Genomic DNA, 21458 nt, shown 5'->3' on the forward strand with positions numbered 1-21458 from the left:
TCCTGTTGTTATTGGAAATGCTTTGCTGGTCGCACTACTCATTTGTGTGGACTCTTATACGTAGTGGAACACAGTCTTCCGCTTCTGCGGTCTTCTTTCTCCTAAGGATAACAATTACCACATACAAAAGGTTGATAATTCTTGTTTCAATCCCATGAAGAACCTATAAAAGCTGATACTCAGCCCACGAGAGGCAGCCTGCTTAAGTTCCATAATTGGCGCTCACCCCGGATATTCAATGCCGGGCCGTTTCTGGTGACCAGCAATGAATACCCATTTTTGGTGGTGGGGGGGCTCTAACTTAACCGCCTATGTCAATATTCAGCGCTGGCCAGTTAAGTTTCTAGTGGCCAAAGATAGGACTGCTATTTAGGTGGTCCGATTTGGCCACTAAGCTTAGGGCCCTGTTTACTAAGCAGTGCTAAGGGCGCACTAGAGGTTTTAGCACACACTAAATATTAGCATGCGCTAAATGCTAATGACACCCATAGGAATATATGGGTGACTTAAAGGCTCATTTTCGAAAGAGAAGGACGCCCATCTTTCGACATAAATCGGAAGATGGGCGTCCTTCTCACAGGGTCGCCCAAATCGGCATAATTGAAAGCCGATTTTGGGCACCCCCAACTGCTTTCCATCACAGGGACAACCAAAATTCACAGGGGCGTGTCGGAGGCATAGCGAAGGTGGGACTTGGGCGTGCCTAACACATGAGCGTCCTCAATCCATAATGGAAAAAAATGGCGTCCCTGATGAGCAATTGGACGACTTTACCTGGTGCTGTTTTTCTTATGACCAAGGCACAAAAAGGTGCCCGAACTGACCAGATGACCACCACAGAAAATCGGGGATGACCTCCCCTTACTCCCCCAGTGGTCACTAACCCCCTCCCACCCTCAAAAAACATCTTTAAAAATCTTTTGTACCAGCCTCTAAGCCAGCCTCAAATGTCATACTCAGGTCCATCACAGTAGTATGCAGGTCCATGGAGCAGTTTTAGTGGGTGCAGTGCACTTCAGGCAGGCAGACCCAGGCCCATCCCCCCCCCACCTGTTACACTTGTGGTGGTAAATATGGGCCCTCCAAAACCCACCACAAACCCACTGTACCCACATCTAGGTGCCCCCCTTCACCTGTAAGGGCTATGGTAGTGGTGTACAGTTGTGGGTAATGGGTTTTGGGGGGCTCAGCACACAAGGTAAGGGAGCTATGTACCTGGGAGCAATTTATGAAGTCCACTGCAGTGCCCTCTAGGGTGACTGGTTGGTGTTCTGGCATGTCAGGGGGCCCAATGCACTATGAATGCTGGCTCCTCCCACGACCATGTGGCTTGCATTTGGTCATTTCTGAGAAGGGTGTCCTCGGTTTCCATTATTGCTGAAAATCAGAAACAACCAAGTCTAGGGACGACCATCTCTAAGGATGACCTAAATTTCAGGATTTGGCCGTCCCTGACCGTATTATCAAAACAAAAGATGGACATGGGTTTCCCTGCCCCTTCGCTGGGACGTTTTGTGAGGACATCCTCAGCAAAATTTGGGCGTCCTTTTCGATTGTGCCCCTCTTATCGTTTAGTGCACGCTAATTTTAGGTGTGCACTAAAAATGCTAGCGTGTCTTAGTAAACAGGGCCTTTAGCTGGTCAGCACTAAATATTGCTGGTTATCGCATGATATAACTGGTTATCTGGCGCTAATCAGAAACAATCAGCAGAGATAACCAGTTATCGCACACTGAATATTAGTGGTTAGGCACCGAAACACTATTTAACTGGTCAGCAGCCATTCCTGGCTGGTTAAATAGCGCTGAATATCAGGCAGACAGTGTTTGACTACCTGTTATATGTAAACGACAATAACCCTCGATGTTGGGTTTTTGTGTTATTGCTTTATCATAATAAAATTACTTACATATAAAGCTCTGGGTTTTTTTGTATTTTTATTTTTTTTTAATTTTAATTTATTTGTTATTGGGCACGCTTTCTTTTGGCTATTTCTTTATGGTGCACCTGCCTCTTTTTCGTACCACCTGAAGGAGAAAGCCCTGATGTGAGGAGAAAACCCAGCAATAATCTGGTCTTAATAGTGCTAACGCGTGACCAAAAGAAGAGCATTCCTTGCAAGTTGAGCACTAGAAGGAGCTGACTCATCCCATACCAAAAACTCACCGATACAAGACGTCCCTGTGATATCCGTGGTATATCCCAGCGCGCAGTGACACTGGAAGGAGCCGAGAGTGTTAATGCACTGTCCGTTCTGACACAGATTGGGCAGCACCCTACATTCATCAATGTCTGAAACAATAAAGTCAATAGCTCGGTTACAGTTTCTCATGCACTGCAGTATCCCATGCATCACTCCTCGCTGCAAATGTCTCACTTAATCATCAACCTTAGAAGTGTCTTCTAATCAGCATTGTGCTGCCTAGTGTCATGTACCACTTCCTACTTATTTCTGTTGATCCAACTTTACCCACCACTAAGAACTCTGCACTCCCTTAAAGATTTACATCTTTGAATTCCATCAGTAACAGGCATGCTATCAAGCTACACGAAATACAGCTTTCTTTCACATTGCACTAAAGCTAAGTAGCCGAAATGAATATAAAGTGGAATTTGCTTTTTTATAATAAAAAAATCTAGATATAAAATTTGAACAAAAATTATGCCAACTCTCGATTGGGATAGAGGATTTTGTATGTAGTATACCATGCCATACTTTGTATTGTTGTTCGAATATTTTTACTGCTCTAATTGCCTCCTGCTCATCTTTGATCTATTCTTACTGTACACCGCCTTGAGTGAATTCCTTCAAAAAGGTGGTAAATAAATCCTAATAAATAAATAAATATGTTGATGATTGATGCAGTAGGCTCATTTAACAAAATGTTGAGTAAAATGTCCTGCATTTTCTGAGGCTTTTCCCTCTTCCTGTTTTTTGCATTGATTGAATGTAGTTCTGCAAATAATTATAGCTGAACAAGATATTAGTGAAGTGTTTTTCTGTGATTTTGATTTGATAACTTCACTCCTCGTTGCATAGTTTGTGATACTTCATATTATACCTGATCTTGATTTGTCCTTGCCATTTTCAGGGCATAGACCATAGAAGTCTGCCCGGTACTGTCCTTGTTCTAAAATTTCTGAAGCTGCCATCGAAGCCCCTGAAAAGCTCCACTCTAGTTCATCCAAGTCTATTTATCCATGATCAGGGCACAGACCATAAAAGTCTGCCCAGTACTGCCTTTGTTTCCCAATTACCGGTGTTCCTACCTAATCTCTGCTAAGCTTCTTTGGATCCATTCTTTCTAAACAGGATTCCCTTGTGTTTATCACACGCATAAACTATTAATAAACCATAAGCTATTAATAAACTACTAGCAAATAAACCATAACTTATTAATCTGAGCCCTAGACTTTTCTTTGTCTCCCTGCAAGAGACCATTAAAACAACATCCTGTGGCCCCTCACCTCGGCCATCAGTGGTATATCCAGGCCCAAGAGGGCACATCTTCTTGTAGGGACCTGTTCCTGGCAATGGGCAAAGCTCACACTGGCTCCCCCAGCCCCGCCCAGTATTGCAGCAACACTCGGACTTGGTGACCAGGTTACGGTTGGTGGACGACAGCTGGCACATGTTCTGTAGCACCTCCATGAAGCAGAACCCCTGACGGGTGTCTGGGAAGAGCAAAGGAAAAGAGAAAGAGAGGACGAGTCAGTACTGTGGCTGCACTCCTATTTCCAGCCTCTGTACCCAACTTTGCAAAGGCTGAGGAGGAAAGTGGGCAACCCCATGCCATGGGCTGTGGACAAAAAAACTTGAAAATGCTTAGTTCCCCACTGCAAAAGAATACGGAAGAGATGATTTTATTTATTTTTATTTGTTACATTTGTATCCCACATTTTCTCACCTATTTGCAGGCTTAATGTGGCTTACATAGTACCGTAAAGGCGTTCGCCAGTTCTGGTATGAACAAATACAAAGTGATATTGTGGTAGAATAAGGTTCATGTATAACAGACACATTAGGGAATTGTGGAGAGGAAGAGGATGAGCTTAACAATCAGGAAAAAAGTGCCAACTTTAAATAATTTCTTTTGGTAATTTGTGACACACACATACCTCACTTGAAAGTTCAGTGCCATAGAGTTAAGGAAGAAATTAGTTAATACTGGACAGTATTTCAAAACGCACAGAAAACAATGTTAATACTGATATTCTGTCTCTTTCACCAGAAAGCTGGTTTTGAACAACTTTAAGCACAAGTGCCGTTCAAGTGTGTTCTGTTCACTTGGTACAATGCTTTTCCTCTGAATTTTCTATTCCTACTTTTTAGCATTGTTTCTAGATACGGAGGACATCTGTACTTAAAAATAGACTTATCTATACATGGAGGAGACAATGGCGCTCATTTTCAAAGCACACAGACTTACAAAGTTATGTGGAGGAGCATTTTTGATAGTGCATCTAAGTCAAACTTTGGACGTTTTGCACTAAATGTACCAAATCTGAATTGGAAATATACCCATTTTTGAAAAACAAACAAAAAAAAGTGTACTTTTTTTTTCAAAAATACCATTTCAAATAAGGTTTTGTGCTTTGTGTTTATTTTTCAGGCCATTTTCGAAAAAAATAAAAAAACTGCATAAGTTAAAAACACACAAAATCAAGTTATTGGGATGTATTTATTTATTTATTTATTTATTGCATTTGTATCCCACATTTTCCCACCTATTTGCAGGCTCAGTGTAGGAGGGGCCAAGTGAACAGTGTAGGAGGGGCCAGCACTTTTAATAGACTGGTCCCCCAGACTTCCCAGGAGAGCAATGGGGCACCCTAGGGGGCACTGCTGTGGACTTCATATAATGCTTCCAGGTACACATTTCACCATTGCTCCCTTATCTTGTCTGTGAAGTCCTCCTAAACCCACCCAAAACCCACTACTCCCAACTGTACACCATTACAATAGCTCTTATAGGTGAAGGGGGAAACTATATGTGGGTACAGTAGGTTTCTGGAGAGTTTTGGAGGGCTCACAGTTTCCATCACAAGTGTAACAGGTAGAGGAGGTATGGGCCTAGGTCCACCTGTCTACAGTGCACTGCACCCACCACTAGACTACACCAGGGACTTGCATACTGCTCCAATGGACTTGGCTATAACATCTGAGACTGCCATAGAGACTGGTGAGTACTATTTTTATTCACATTTTGGGGTTGGGGTGGGAGGGAGTCAGCGACCATTGGGGGAATAAGGGGGGGGGGGGGCTCATCCATGAATCCCTCCAGTGGTCATCTGGTTAGTTAGAGCACTTTTTGTGTTTTATCCGTTAGAAAATCAAGTCTAGACCAAAACATTGAACATTTTGACCTAGGCGCTTTGGTTTTGTTCCATTATGGCTGTAAAGCATTAAAGTGTTAGGCATGCCCTAAGCTTGCTTTGAAATGCCCCCAACACGCCCCCCCCCCCCCCCCATGTGATATGGACACACTGCAGATGAAATGAATAGATAGACGTCTGCCCAACAGGTTTTGAAAATACCGATTTGGAAGTTTTGAGAAGAAATCCATCCATATGTTGCTTTATGCCACTTTTTGTTTGTTTTTCTCTTTTGAAACTGAGCCCATAGTAACCCATGTAACTTTGTAAGTCTATGTGCTTTGAAAATGAGCCTCCACGTCTCCCACTACATGTGGTGCTGCAGGTGTTATCTCTGCACACAGAGAAGAACTGTACCTATCAATACACTTGCTGGTGGAGGCACTGTGTCTTATGAATAGAGGCGGCTTGTACTTACCGATACACTCGGTGCCAGAAGTGCTGACCTGGAACCCTTCATTGCAGTCACATCTGTAACTTCCCACTGTGTTAACGCAGCGGCCATTGGGACAGATTCCAGGCTTGGTACGACACTCATTCTCATCTATGTGCAAGAAAGAGATGAGCTACAAACCACACCACAAAAATGCAGCTGTTCAAGGCTCACTATGTGAGACATTCCAGTACTACCTCCTCCAGTATCAGCGGGACTTCCCTCTAGACTGGGAATGATGCTTGGGGCTTCTCATGGACCCCATGTGTGTTTCGTTCTATAAATGCTTCTCATTTCCATAGCAGGGCTAAACTATACTTAGTTCTGATTTTCTAACTTTGCATCCTAACACTTTCTGCAGAACAGAGAGTAGCAGAGTAGTAGGAAACCAGAACTGATGACAGGGAGTTTGGGTTGATTGTTATTATTTGGTATTCCTGCATCAGTACTAAGGCCTTCGAAGCTTTGCAAGTGACTTTCTTCATTAGCAGACAGCTCTTGACATCCTCATCCATGATTCCAGTATTTCTTTCTTATTTCAGCTACGGCACCAATGCACCTACTTTCAGGAATCCTATCTCTTCATAAGCCTGACAGCCATATCTGCCTCTACTAGCTAAGGGCAGAGAAACGTCACTTGCAGTGCATGGTGGGAATGTGAAGCTGATGGAAACTAAAGGTGATGACTTTCCTGTTTCCACTTTGTTCCACTTCAAGGGGTAAATTTTCAAATATCAAGCCAGGAACTGTGGGCTAAAAAATGACGTGTACTTTTGTCAGTTAAGTGGATTACTGTAAATTTACAGTATTCCTAAGGCTATATTTTTGTCACCGAAGAAACTGAAAACAAAGGGTAAGAATTGTCATTTGGATGGAGGTTGTGGTACACACTGAATGGCTAAGAGAAACATTTGGATGTAGGCAGTGTGGCACTTCCACCCCAGACCATGCATAAATCTGTGTCCTAGGAGAGCCACAGAAGTCATCCTTACCCATGCAGCTCTCGCCATCGGGTCTGCGCTGCATTCCTGGTGGGCAGATGCACATAAAATTCCCGATAAGGTTCTTGCACATCATCCCCTTTGACTCGCAGTCATGAAGCCCTTCAGTGCATTCATCCAGATCTGCAACAGTCACAGGTAGAGGGAACAGACGGTCACCCCTTCAGATCAAACAGACGTTGATGTGTTTGCTCCCACCCCCAGATTCTAAGGCTCAAGCACCCTATTGCATGCTGATACTCGATCCATACAGATCTCATTGCTCCCATACCCCACTGCAACTAGACCCCATTACCAGACCCAACCACTCCTGGCCTCCAGACCAGGGGCGTAGCCAGACACCCAATTTTGGGTGGGCCTGGGCACAAGATGGGTGGGCATAACCCTGCCCCATCCCACAGGTGATTTGGTCTCTCCTGCATGCCATATGGTCTCTCAAACATCCCCCCTCTCTCACATCTTTTACATAGCAGATTTTCACCAGCGGCGAGCAGCAATTAATGCACGCTGCGATCTGCTATTTACAAGGTATGCAGGAGGAACAGTTGTTGGGAGTTTTCAGCTGGTGGGACTTGGGAATCTCTGCCAGCCACATCATAAGTGTGCTGCTACTGGGTGGGCCTGAGCCTAAGGTGTGTGGGCCTGGGCCCACCTAGGCCCACCCTTGGCTACGCCACTGCTCCAGACTCACATGCACCCAAATGTATGTAGACCTTCATATCAATATGAACCCTGCTGTTCTCAGATTCCTCAATCCATAGGCACCAGCTGTACCCAGATTCCTCAATCCATAGGCACCAGCTGTACCCAGATATCCCTCTCAGACTCCCCTCTGTACTTAGTCCCTTGCTCCCAGCTCTCCTAATGCATATTTTATCACAGACCCCTACCCTACTAATGCAAAACCTTTACAGTATTATCCTTGACGAACATTTAGTTCCTACCCTTGCACATTCGTTTGTCTTCCCTGAGGGTGTATCCAGAGGGACAGGTACATTCGTAGGATCCAAACGTATTGATGCAGCGGAAGGCACAGAGCAGAGGGTTGAGGGAACACTCATTGATGTCTGCAAAGTGAGGAACAGTGTCACCTTCATGTATAGCAGTTCATACACTTAACCTCTACCTTTACTGCATGAAGATATGGTAAGGCATTGTAAGTGTGGGAGATCTGTACTGTTGCTGCTGGTCCAGTAAGATACTGTCCCTTGGGTTCTATAAAGGTCGCCCAGATTTGGATGTGATCCTGAGTTGCACATGCAATTATATTAGTTAATGATTCATTAACACTCAATAATTGACTGCTAACAATTATTGGTGTTAATTGGCCCTAATTTGGAGTTGCAAACACAACTGCCTATGTGTGGTTCTATAAAGAACCGCGCCTAAATTCTCTCATGCACATCTCAAAAGGGGACGTGGGCATGGGTGAGCAGCAGAGTACTGAGGGCAGTCAGCCTCGGGTGCACACAGCAGGAGGGGTGCAGGGAGCAGCCATGCGGCTGTCGGCTCCGCCAGTTCCCTGCTCCCTCTGATGTTACTTCCTGTACCGGGGCAGGGGAGAACGATGATGCTGCACCCTGGGAGGGTGCGCAGCGGTGATCCGCCCCGGGTGAAAGCAGACTAAGGAACACCACTGTGGGTGAGGCATGGGCATTCCCAAAAGTTATATCCATCTTGCGTGTCAGGATTTATGGCGCTGTATTTTAGTGGCGTGAATCAGCACTCTGCACTATTCTATAAAGGGCGCTAATCTCAGAGTAGCACTGAGCATTGATTTTGCCTGGTACCCAAATTTGGGTGCCATTTTCTGAATCTAGCCCTTGGTGTGTGTATATATATGGGAAACAGAGAGACAATTTGCATCACTGCTGCCTATGTTATACTTATTCCTCCAGATTCTAGATAGTGTGACTTAAGTTGCGCGTGCAAATCCAGTCGTATTCCAGATTTGCACATGCACCTTAATCATTTAACAAGCCAATCAGCACCGATAATTGCCAATTAAGAAGCGATTATTGACACTAATTGGCATTAATTAGAATTTACACATACAACAAAGCATATTCTGTAAAGAGATGCATGTAAATTCTAAGTCGCATTGTTGAAAAGGGGGCGTGGCCATGTGTGTGTAACGGCTGGGTCGTGGGTGTTTCTAAAATCTATGCGCGTTGTTATAGAATACACCCGGTCCATACCTAATTTAGGCGTCAGCATTTACACCAAGTTTTACTTGGCGTAACTGCCCGTAACTATATTTAGTCACGCAGACAGGCACTCGGTGTATTCTATAAACCACGTGGAAATTTGGGTGTATTTTATAGAATACGCTTAGGCATATTTTTTTCAGCACTGATTTTTTTTTTAGGTGTGATATATAGAATCTAGTCCATTGTGTGTATCATGCTTGCTTTGGTAGCACATATACTTCAAATGGAACGATACCTATCGTGTACGTGTGTGTGTGAGCTTACTCTGCTGCCAGTGCTGCTCACGCTCTACAGATAGACAGGCACTGGCTCTAATCTGACTAGGATAATACATTAGAGCGACCAAGAGCACTGCTGGAGCTTTACCTTCACATGTCATCATTGGCCCTGGTTCAAACCCTTCATCACAAGTACATTCAAAACCGCCTACTACATTTGTACAGGTGCCGTTGCCACATGGGTTACCAATGGAGCACTCATCCGTGTCTGTCAAAGTGAAGAAGAAGAGAAGACCAGCATCAGACCTAACCTTTCCACCAGTAACGGGACATCCTTAGAACAGAGCTTCTCAACCCTCTCCGGCAGCAAATCTTATATTTTCAGTAGCCAAATTTGAAAGGGTTACCCCGCTGTTTAGAAGATTGCATCAGTTGCCCGTGGAGGCTAGAACAATTTTTAAACTAACATTGTAATACAGTAAATGATGGCAGATAAAGTCCTGAATGGTCCATCCAGTCTGCCCAACAATCACACTCATTATCCATTCATGATTAAACCAACAATGAACATGATATAAATTACTTTAACTATATATATACTTTGTTTTTTCCCATTATTCATGGTGAAGTGCCAGATCATATGAATAATGAAATTTTATTGTCTAATCATTATAGATTGGGCACAGCCAGGTGATATTTAGAACTTATGTATCCTAGCCCGGCACATTTTTACGAACATGTTTCAATTTATGGCAGCCAAATAGTGGAATCAGCTACCTTTGAAGCTCTGCAAATTGACGCATTATGGACTATTTTGGAAATCTCGTAATTCGTTTTTATACACTAAATTTGCTAATATCTAATAACTAGGTTACTTGTTAGAATTAATGATCTTTGTATATTCCTGGGTTTGCCCAGCTTCTTAATATTGCGGCTTGTATTGAATTTCCAATTGGGAAGTTTGCAGGATACAAGACACGATGTAATGGTAATAGAGGCACACTAGCTTAGTCAGATTTCAATTAATATGCATGACATAAATTTGCATACAATGAGGCAAATATTCAGCTTTCAGGAGGTAGCCCGCCTACGGGCCATGATTGACGCTGACTCCGGATATTCAATGCTGGGCCGTTTCCGTTCACTGGCATTGAATAGCCGAATTTTTTTTGATTGGTTCAGACTTAACTGGCTATGTCAGTATTCAATGCTGGCCAGTTAAGTTTAAGTGGCCAAAGATAGGACTGCTAGTTAGGCAGTCCGATTTGGCCACTAAAATTAGCTGGTCAGCGCTGAATATTTCTGGTTATCATGTGATATCACTGGTTATCTTTTCAGTGCTAACCAGCAATACTCAGCAGAGATAACCAGTTATCTTGCACTGAATATTAGCGATTAGGCACCGAAATGCTATTTAACCAGTCAGCGGCCATTTCTGGCTGGTTTAATAGTGTGAATATTGGCCAGAATGGGTCTCTAGTATATGCAAATGTATATTGTGTGGTAACCCGTCTGCATCCAAATTCCTCCTATGTTCAATTTACTTATCCATTAACCCCATTAATATTCGTTCCACAAATTGTATATTCTTCTTATGACTTTGTAATTCTTTATATTGTTACTATGTACATAAGTAACATAACATAGTAGATGACGGCAGAAAAAGACCTGCACGGTCCATACATAAGTATTGCCATACTGGGAAAGACCAAAGGTCCATCAAGCCCAGCATCCTGTTTCCAACAGTGGCCAATCCAGGTCACAAATACCCGGCAAGATCCCAAAAATGTACAAAACATTTTATACTGCCTATCCCAGAAATTGTGGATTTTCCCCAAGTCCATTTAATAATGGTCTATGGACTTTTCCTTTAGGAAGCCATCCAAACCTTTTTAAAACTCCACTAAGCTAACTGCCTTCACCACATTCTCCGGCAACAAATTCCAGAGTTTAATTACACGTTGAGTGAAGAAACATTTTCTCCAATTCGTTTTAAATTTACTACATTGTAGCTTCATCGCATGCCCCCTAGTCCTAGTATTTTTGGAAAGCGTGAACAGACGCTTCACATCTACCTGTTCAAGTCCACTCATTATTTTATAGATCTCAATCATATCTCCCGCATTGAGCCTGCGGGGGACAAATGTAATAAATAAATAAATAAATAACCCTGAAAAGCTGACTGGCTCAGTGTGCCTTCAGGACAGAAGAATTGCCCTAGGGAGTCCTGGGCAATCTTAGTAAGCAGCAAGAGGGAGTAGAAGCACAGAAGAGATCCCTGTAGAGCTAATAGTAACATAGTAAATGACGACAGAAAAAGACCTGTATAGTCCATCCAGTCTGCCCATCAAGATAAACTCATTTTACATGGTATGTGATACTTTATATGTATACCCGAGTTTGATTTGTCCTTGCCATTCTCAGGGCACAGACCATAGAAGTCTGCCCAGCACTCTTCTTGTACTAAAAGTTCTGAAGCTAATGTCGAAGCCCTGTAAAAGTTACACTCAAGCCCATCCATATCTATTCAGTCACAATCAGGGCGTAGACTGTAGAAGTCTGCCCAGCACTGGTTTGCTTCACAATTACCAGCGTTGTCACCCAATCTCCGCTAAGATTCTGTGGAGCCATTCCTTCTAAACAGGATAGGGGATAGTAGCGGTATCGAAGACCTCACTTGAATTGAATTGAAAGTAGGCACCTTTGTTCCTTTATAGAATAGACTCCTACCAGGTGCCCTGTTATAGACCTGCTCCCATTGAGTTCAAAAAGGGCCCATAGAGGGATCCAAAGGGCAAGGGGATTACAGTAGATATCACTCAAATATGATGCAGTTGAGAGGGTAGGAAGCTCTGTTCAAGGTCCCTGAATGATTATTCAGATAAAAGCTTTTCTTAGATGATGACTCTGCCCAAGAACATGACACTCACCAACACAGTTGACGCCAGTAAAATCCAAATTATATCCAAACGGACATTCACAGCGGAAAGAACCATCAGTGTTTATACAGACCCCATTTACACAGATGCCTGGATTCTCCACGCACTCGTTCACATCTGGAAACAGAACAGATGGTCATAGAGAGGGTATAGAGTTCTCAAGCTATGAGACAGAACATATACGGTCTCACAGTGAGAGACAGAAAACAATAATTCTGGAGTCTCCCACCTCTTAGACGGTAAAATGCTTACCCTCTCGGGAGTCACCTGGACCAGGGATAGCTCCATGGCCATACGGACACAATTCCTGGAAGGCAACTGAGTACAGAGAAAGCATACAATTAATGTTTCAGTCTTTCTGCCAAGCCTGGTATGATCATTCCCTGACTTCCTGTAGTATTTTCATGCCTCTACTAAACAAAAGGGTCTCTTCTTTCTTACTGCGGTATCCCTTCACCTAGGGTTACCATGTGGCTCCAGAAAAAAGAGAACAGATTGAGCCAGTCCAGATTTTACTTCCATTGAAAGCAATGAAAGTAAAACCCGGACTGGCTTAATCTGTCCTCCTTTTTCTGGAGCCATATAGTAACCCTACCTTCACTGCGAGTATATATGATGACTTCTTGCAGTGCCTCTGAACTTCTAAGACACATTTACTTCCTCTGATCACTTGCAGAATCCCTGCAACCTCCCATAACATACAGGATCATATTCTGACCTCGGACCACCTACGGCAGAGGACACAATGGTTTCAAAAGAAGAACCACATAGGACATTTCAAATCATCAAGAAGACAGGAGTGCAGTCCCCATTGGAATTTGATGTCTGATTCCATTCCACACTACCACTGTCTTCTTCAGATGGTGAAGCCTCACCTCTCTTGCTGCCTTTGGCACTGCTATGTATTTTTTAAAAACGGTAGAACTTCCCTTTGACGGGGCCAGGAAGATGCATCAGAGGGAAGGCTCAGACCTAGCGAAAGCTGCCAGTATGAGTTGCTGCTCGCTGCCGACACAGCACTGAAAGATTTAAAAGGTAATGGGGGGGGGGGGGGGGGAGTGAAGAGATACCATATCGCCTGAGGTGCTAAATAGTAGTAGTAGTAGTAGGTGGGGGGGGGGGGGAGGAGATACTAAGTGGGAGGCAGGATTCCTGTGCCCACCCACTTGGGGCTCAAGCCCACTCAAAACTGGGTGTCTAGCCATGGCCCTGCATGTCACTACTTTGTCTATGCCTTAGTCTTGTCCTGTACCTGTACAAAAAACAGGTGTAAATGTCTCCAAGCAGTTTTGAAAAGAAAAGTATGCTCACATGTTCTCTGTGAAAACTGAAGAAAAACCAGTGTGGACAAATTTGAATATTGTCTTCAGAGGTCACTTCTTCACCTCCCAGAGGCCCAAGGACCTCCTCTGAGCTCCTTAAGTATCTCTGCACCTCCCACATTCACAGGGTCATCCCATACACTCCAATGGTATCCCTGAACCTCTATGCACACAGAGGCCCAGGTTTCCAATTAGGCAGACCAAACTGGTGTCAAGGGATGCCTGATCTTGAGAGGGTACCAGCTTCTACTGACATTAAGTTACTCAACGAGTTCAAAATGATAGCACTTCCACAGCGCTTCCAGTGGGAATCTCTGAAGAAAGATTCCTCTCCCACTCCTTCGAATCTGTGGAGGGAGGAACTGTATATCTAGCACATCCTCTGACATGCAGTATTCCTGTACCTCCCAGCACCTATTCTTACCTTAAAGAATGTCTCTGAACCTATATATACAGGGACTTCCTGCAATTTACATGACCCTCCTATAGAGACCTCCTCAGACCTCTTGTAATATACCCTCCTGCACTGCTCATGCACATGGTGTCATCCTGTGACTTTCTGTGTTATGGGGTTCTCATTTTGCTGGTTATATGTTAACAGCAATAGGAGAGTAATTTGTGAAAATATGCAGGCTGCTTACCATTTCCTTCCTGGGGGCACAGCTCACAGGGGTCACCCCAGCCTTCTCCAGGCATCTTGCTGCAGCAGCAGCGTGCCTTGGTCGTATTAAAGGCTTTGGGAACAGAACACTTTCCATTGTCAAAGCGGGTAAAGCAAAAGCTCTGACGGGTATCTATGAGGAAAAAAGAGTGAGAGAGATTACCCACTGGGACATTTATGTCTGTAACAGTGAGATAGATTACCAGGGACAGATCTATGTGTTTAACAGAGAAAAAGGGACAGGGATCACTCAGGGGAGATCTCTGTCTCTTACAGAAAGAAACAGGTTGCCCAGAATATTTGTGTCTGTAACTGAGAGAATGAGAAGGGGGGGGGGGGGGGGGATATATGTGTGTGACAAGAAAGGGGAAGAGAAAGATTATTGAAGGCTAGCTCTTTGTTTGTAACAATGAGAGAGATTACTCATGGGCACATTTGTGTCTATGGCATACCCCTGTTTATATCTCCCTCCCATTCCCACATCCCTAATATTCCCTCTATCGTTGCATCTCTGCTGACATCCCCTCTTTATTACTATATTGCTACTGCTAACCCAAATCCCTTGTCCTTCCCATCCTACATTTAAATCTGAATTGAAAATCTTCCTATTTCACTATGTATTTCCTATCTGAATAATAGTATCTACAGATACAGTTCACGCCCCCTTTTCCTTCCTTCACTCCTCCTGAACAGCGAGCTCCAGGCCAGCACTATGATTTTATAACTTTTCTGTCTATCTCTTTTCTATTGCTTTGTAGTTCTTTTCTGAGCTTTAATATTAGTATTTATTGATTTATTGTAAACCACTCAGATAGTCTGCTTATATGCGGTTTATCAAACTAACTTCCTGACATTTCACATTTTTTACTGTGTCTGTGCTGACATCCCCACCCCCCCACTTTATCCCCATCTCTATCCTTCTCTGCATCACTGACATCCCAAATCTTTGCTAATACCCTCCTCTTTATTGACCTGTTAGTACTGGTTTGCACCCCATCTCCATTTTTCTCCTTACTTGTACGGCAAACTCCTCTTTGTGCCAAGATCTCTTTTGTATCCTGTATCACTACTGGTGTTACCCCTTGCCTGCTGGCAGGACTACCCTGTAGTTCATGGCATGCACTCATTTCCCAGCCTTTGCTCACAACGGGTAATGTTGCAACTTGGCACTCACCGAAGCACCTGCGTCTGTTGTCAGAGAGAACAAAGCCAGGAGGGCAGATGCACTGGAAGCTGCCAGGAGTGTTGGTGCAGGTACCAAAGAGGCAGATATTGGGCTCCTCGTCACACTCGTTGATGTCTGGTGGAAGAAGTAGTAACAGTAATGTGAAGTGAATAACATAGCAGATGACAGCAAAGACCTGTATGGTCCATCCAGTCTACCCAACATAGCATATGCTTTGATTGTGATTCTGTTCTGTCTTTGCCATTTTTGGGACATATACTGTAGAAGTTTACTGGCACTGGAGTTACTTTCCAACTACTGGAGTTGCCATCAAGCCCTCTCCAACCCATCCAGATTTGTCTTGCTGTGGAAAGGAGCAGCCCTCTTACAAAGACAGATACACACGGGACCTTGAACCTTGGGAGAAAGCATAGTTACATACCTGTCATGGGTGTTCTTCATGAACAGCAGGATCCTACAGCTATGCCAGTGGGATAGAGTTGAGTTGGGTAGCCTCTCCAATAGCACTCAAAAATCTATGGAAAACATTTGTGAGTTTGTGCGAGTCTTCCTGTGCTTCAGCAGTTTTCTCTCTTCTTAGCTAGTTTAAGCATCAGGTGGAAAGGTTGGAATATGTGGCTGCAGGGTCCTGCTGTTCCCAGAGAACACTGGTTATAGGTATGCAACTATGTTTTGTCTATGGACAATTAGGATCCAAAGGCAAAGGTTCCACTGATCCTTACTGCTTCATCTTATACTCAAAACCTTTTCTGAGTATTAGGCAGAGGAAATAGGTTGAAGGTCAGGAACATACATTGTTGAGTACTGCTAGTCCAAAAACCCTGTCTGCTTTAGTACTCTATTTTAGGCAATAAGACTTCATGAATGTATGTGTGGATGACCAGGTTGTCACCTTATAAATGTCCTCAGTGGATACAAGATGCAACTGTGCTGTTGATGTCACCGTAACTCTCAGGTAGTGGAGAGGCTGGCATTTTCTTCTTGGCAATAAAAATACAGTCCACAGTTCAAGAAAATAATGCTCTCATTTTGTCAACCTACCTTGTTTGGGTTGAACGGCAAGAAAAACTGCAATAGTCTCTTTTCCTTCATTGTTTTCTTTAAGTATATTGTGACGTCTTTTTGAGAGTTCTTATAAGCATTCTTCTCTGCAGCTTTCTCTTTCTTATCAGAATGCTCACTGTTTTTACTCTCCATTCAACTGCTTTTTCTCTAGGAATTCTCTCAGGTTTTGGCTCCTGATCTTGAAAGCTCTTCATGACATCCAACTGTGTTTTTCACAATCATGATTGGGTCCTATACAATTAACATATAGCTGGTGTATGTCTATGATGGATGTTTTCTGCCTGATATTCAAAGCACTTTAAACAGCCTGGGAAGGCTCCAGGCCACTTAAGTTATTTGTCTGTGGCTAACTGTGAATATTCAGCAGCATTTAACTGGTTAGATCCACTGAATGTTCGCAGTTAACCCCTGAGCTGAAATCATCTAACTTGTGGGCAGGGGCAGCCCAAGAGAATTTGCTGACTGAGGTATGGAATGAGCTGCCTCCTCGGCTTCTCCTCCATCGCCCCCCCCCCCCCCCCCGACAAATCTGACATCTCCCCCTTTCTATTCTTCCTCAACCCCCTTCCTCGAACTTATCTTTTCTTTTTTAAAAGAAGGTGGCAACAGTGGCAGCAGCAATTCCCATAGGCTGCCCTACCACTGGTCCAGGCCCCTTCTCTCTACTGTGGCCTGCCTCTCTGATGTAATTTCCTGTTTCCTCAGAGGCAGGCTGTAGTACCACAAGCAGTGACAGCCCTACCATTAGAATGTCTGTCGTACACAAAAAGTTCTGTTTGTCCATATAAAACTTTGTATTTTACCTCTGTTTTATTTATTCTTTCCAACTCATCAGATGTTAGAAATAAATTACATGTAACTGAGCAGTTCTAGAAAGTATGCTCTAACCCAGTGGTTCCCAAACCTAGTCCTGGAGGCACCCAAGCCAGTCAAGATTTTATGATATCCACAATGAATATTCATGAGAGAGATTTGCATACCAAGGAGGCAGTACATGCAAATCTCTCTCATGAATATTCATTGTGGATATCAAAAAAACCTGACTGGCTGGGGTGCCTCCAGAACTAGGTTTGGGAACCACTGCTCTAACCATTATTATGTTTGTAATCCATTAGAATATCACAGACATTCTAATGGTAAGGCTGCCACTGCCTGTGGGTGTTCCAGGGGCAGAGTTGGCACTTATGCAGTTAAGTGCCAATATTCAGTCATTAACTGCATAATATAACTGCTTAAATTGGGCCAAGTAAATAGCAGTCTTATCTTTAAGTGGTTCAGGGCTGAATTTTAAGTTTTAGCAGACAGCAAACAACCAGATATTCAATGCCGGTGCCTGGACATGGCCTGGCATTGAAAATCCAGAAAGAAAGCCAGCAACGGACATATAAACACTAACCACTGCTGGCTGAATATGTATCCCTTTTTACAGTTAAAACATCTTTTAAATTCAAGTTATTCCTGCACAGCAAACACGATTTAATGACAGACGAAATAATCAGAGAAGGGGAAATCCTGATGACTGACTGTGAAAGTGGTGAGAGCAAGGCTGAGCAGAGAGAATAGTGCTGGAGCTTTTCAAAGATTTCAGAGTTCTGGGAGAGGGAATCTGACTCTGCTCATCCCAGTGTTGTCTCCCACCTGTGTGGATGCAGTGAAGAGAATCTCCATTATCCCCAACAAACACAGATTCCCATTCCGGAATGTAAAGAGAATCTGCGCCACTTGTGTCACAGTAGAATGCACAGGTATGCACTGGCTGGCTCTGGGACATGAAGTGGGTATAGGAGGGAGCCAGGGCAGGACAGAAGGAGACCAGCTGACTTCTGGGTGGTACAGGAGGAAACAAAAAGGTATCATTCAGTTCTGGAACAGAGTGAGAGGGCACAGGAAGGAGATGGTTCTGGGTATCAGCTGAGGGCACAGGAGGGAACTGGCTGGCTCTTGAGTGCACAGAAGGGTGCTGGACATCTCTATGGCAGGTGAGATGGGTTAAGAAGATGTCAGCTAGCTTTGGGGTAAACAGTGAGAGTATATCAATTGGTTCTGGCTCTTGATATCTAACTATATAAATGACAAGTGACTGACTCACCCGCAAATGCGCAGTAGAGCCCAAACGTTGAGAGAGGAAAAGTCCAAGCCCCGCCTCCACCAGCTCCAGAACCAGAAAGGAGGAGGAGTCAGAGGTGGGGCGAGGGGCAGAGAGTACAGAACAGGCCGAATGTAATGGAGGTTGCCGAGATCAAGAAGTGGGGTGAGGGGCGGAGAGTACAGAACAGGATGAACGTAATGGAGGACGCCGAGATAGCCGAAGCACTAACCTCCACCCCCCTCCCCGACGTTGCCGCCGCCGCTCCCTCCCCCCTCCGTGCCGGGCCCCCTGCAGATCAATCTTCTGCTGTCTGCAGCGCTTTCACACAGAGGTGAGAGGTGCTGTCATGTCAGTGCAGGGGGCCCGGCATGGAGGGGGGAGGGAGCGGTGGTGAGGAGGGTAGCTGGACATGGGAGGAGGACATGGGGGGAGGGCAGGGGAGAGAGCAGGGTTGGTGTACAGGGAGGGCAAGGGAAAGAGGAGGGTTGCTGGACATGGGGGGAGGGCAGGGGAGACAGCAGGGTTGGTGGACGGGGGGAGGCCAAGGGAGAGAGGAGGGTTGCTGGACATGGGGGGAGGGCAGGGGAGAGAGGAGGGTTGCTGAACATGGGGGAGGGCAGGGGAGAGGAGGTTTTCTGGATATGGGGGGAGAGAGGAGGGTTGGTGGAGGGGGGGAGGCCAGGGGAGAGAGGAGGGCTGCTGGACATGGGGGGAGGGCAGGGGAGACTGCAGGGTTGCTGGACATGGATGGAGGGAAGGGGAAGGAAGGGGACAGAGGAGGGTTGCTGGACATGGATGGATGGAGGTGAGAATTATTAAATTTAGAACAAAAAACTCGCCCGTTTTAACGGGCTTAACGGCTAGTAAGATCATAAGATGGCAGCATTTGGGGTGTTGATGGTTGATCTATATATAGATTTGTAGGAAGCACTGGGAAAAGGCAAGCTTTAATGACACTGCTGGGGATGGGAGAAGTGCTAGAAATAAGCAGATTGTGAGGGCAGTATGATTGCCCCTAAGGTGTAGTTTTCTGGGTTCATTCTGGGGTGATTATGTGCCACAACGTTCAGCAACTGAGAGAATTTTGTTAGTTCCTGAAGGCTGGATTAATGTACCATTTGAGGATGTGGATATGGATGAGCTCAAGACAAGTTCCATTCATGTATTGTAGGTAATTCTTTGCCTCAGAAGGCTTACAATCTCATGGCCTCATTTATTAATATGCATTAATGCAACTTAATTCATGTTAATTAACATAGGTCTCATTATTCTTAATGGTGCCTATTTACTAAGTGTGCACTTAACTCAAATTGCTGCATGTTAATGTGCAATAAGAGGTTAATTCTAGAAGATTAGTTACAGGCAGCAGGAAGGTGCGTAAATGGTGGTATCCTAGTCATTTACACGTCATTTATTCTTTCTCTGTTAGTTAACATCTTCCTAAGTCCTCTTGTCATCCTCATCCAGAATTTCAACGTTTCATTTCATATTTATGCGATGACATCGTGTTACTTTACCATACAGATCCTGCCTTTTCTGACATTTCTCCTCTTTAGTGTTGCCTGGATACAGTGGCCAACTGGCTGCTGGAACACTGATTAATACTGAATTGTGACAAGATGATTGCCTGTTGGCTGGGCAGTTGTCTCATTCCGCTTTCTGGTGCGCTCTCCCTATTTGGTACTATCATTATTCCTGTAACTAGCTTCCGTTACTTGGGTGTCATTATTGATACCAAGCTCAGTTTTGTTCCTCAGGTCTCTTCGCTTCAGAAAATAGGTTTCTTTATTTTGTGGCAGTTACGATCCGTGCAGTATTTCTTTAATTTGGAACACATTTTGATTCTATCTTTATTCATGACAAGAATCAATATTGTCTACTTTGGTATCACTAAATTCATACTTCCAAAATTTCAGACCCTACAAAATACTATTATTAGGCATCTTTGTCATTCTCGTAAAATGGATCATGCCACTCCCTTACTTAAGAAATACCATTGGTTACCCATTGAGTATTGTATGCACTTTAAACTCCTCCTCCTGCATCCTCTGTTTGTTTTTTTTGGCCACCGCCACCACAAACTGGGCAGAAGATTTCAGCTTATTTTTACAATGACACCTACATCTTTTTCTTGGGTGTTGACTCCCAAGATGGATCCTAGGATCAGGTAACTATGATTCGGATTATTCTTCCCAATGTGCAACACTTTGTATTTGTCCACATTACACTTCATCTTCCATTTGGATGCCCAGTCTCCCAGTTTCGTAAAGTCTTCCTGCAATTTTTCGTAGTCTGCATGTGTTTATCCAGACTAGAAGAAAAGTATGAGCCATAATTTGATAGCACACACTTTGCTATTGGGCATGGACATGGGTAGAGTTTGGGTGGAGTGCTCAGGTACACAAGTAAATTACACAATTCTATCATTTATGCACAAGGTTGCCCAGATTGGTGCAATGGACTCCAACGATATAATTACTGGGAGTTTACAAGCACTTAATTGACACTAATTATGATTTGGGTGCCAATCTGGTTATATGTTATTCTGTAACAATGGGCCTTCTGGGCAACTCAAAAGGGGGCATGGCCATGGGAGGGGCATGAGCAGGTCAAGGGCATTCACAAAAGATGCATGCAGTGTTATAGAATAGCGGGAATCTGTACCCAATTTACACACCAAGATCTACACCACAATTCAGCTGGTGTAAGTCTTCGCACCCAAAGTTGAGCGCCAAATTCGGTGCACAATGCTATTCTAAAAGAAAGTGCTCAACCCGAAGCGTCCTTTATAGAACAACATTGAGCACCGAATTTTATCAGTGCCAAATTATCAGCGCCATTTATAGAATTTGGAACGTACTGCGTGTGGTAGCATCTAGGTCTTTCCTTACGTGGAGAGGGAGATTGCATGGAATGAGTTGGACCTCTGCTCTGAAGAATTCGAAACTTGGCCATGTC

The 21458-nt window shown here is 44.2% G+C and overlaps 1 protein-coding gene across 1 annotated transcript in view; it reads right to left on the reverse strand.

Moving 5' to 3' along the window:
* LOC115480232 (fibrillin-2-like) overlaps positions 1-21458 on the reverse strand; it is a 296051-nt gene that overhangs the window by 36785 nt on the left and 237808 nt on the right. The window contains exons 48-57 of the mRNA XM_030218752.1: positions 15335-15460; positions 14141-14293; positions 12430-12495; positions 12169-12294; positions 9387-9506; positions 7755-7877; positions 6802-6933; positions 5795-5920; positions 3469-3675; positions 2167-2292 (exon numbers count right to left, since the gene is read on the reverse strand). Of these exons, the coding sequence (XP_030074612.1) occupies positions 2167-2292; positions 3469-3675; positions 5795-5920; positions 6802-6933; positions 7755-7877; positions 9387-9506; positions 12169-12294; positions 12430-12495; positions 14141-14293; positions 15335-15460 (1305 nt within the window). The remainder of the gene's footprint in view (positions 1-2166; positions 2293-3468; positions 3676-5794; positions 5921-6801; positions 6934-7754; positions 7878-9386; positions 9507-12168; positions 12295-12429; positions 12496-14140; positions 14294-15334; positions 15461-21458) is intronic.

This window comes from Microcaecilia unicolor, chromosome 11, assembly GCF_901765095.1.
Source record: "Microcaecilia unicolor chromosome 11, aMicUni1.1, whole genome shotgun sequence".
In the NCBI taxonomy this organism is placed as follows: Eukaryota; Metazoa; Chordata; class Amphibia; order Gymnophiona; family Siphonopidae; genus Microcaecilia; species Microcaecilia unicolor.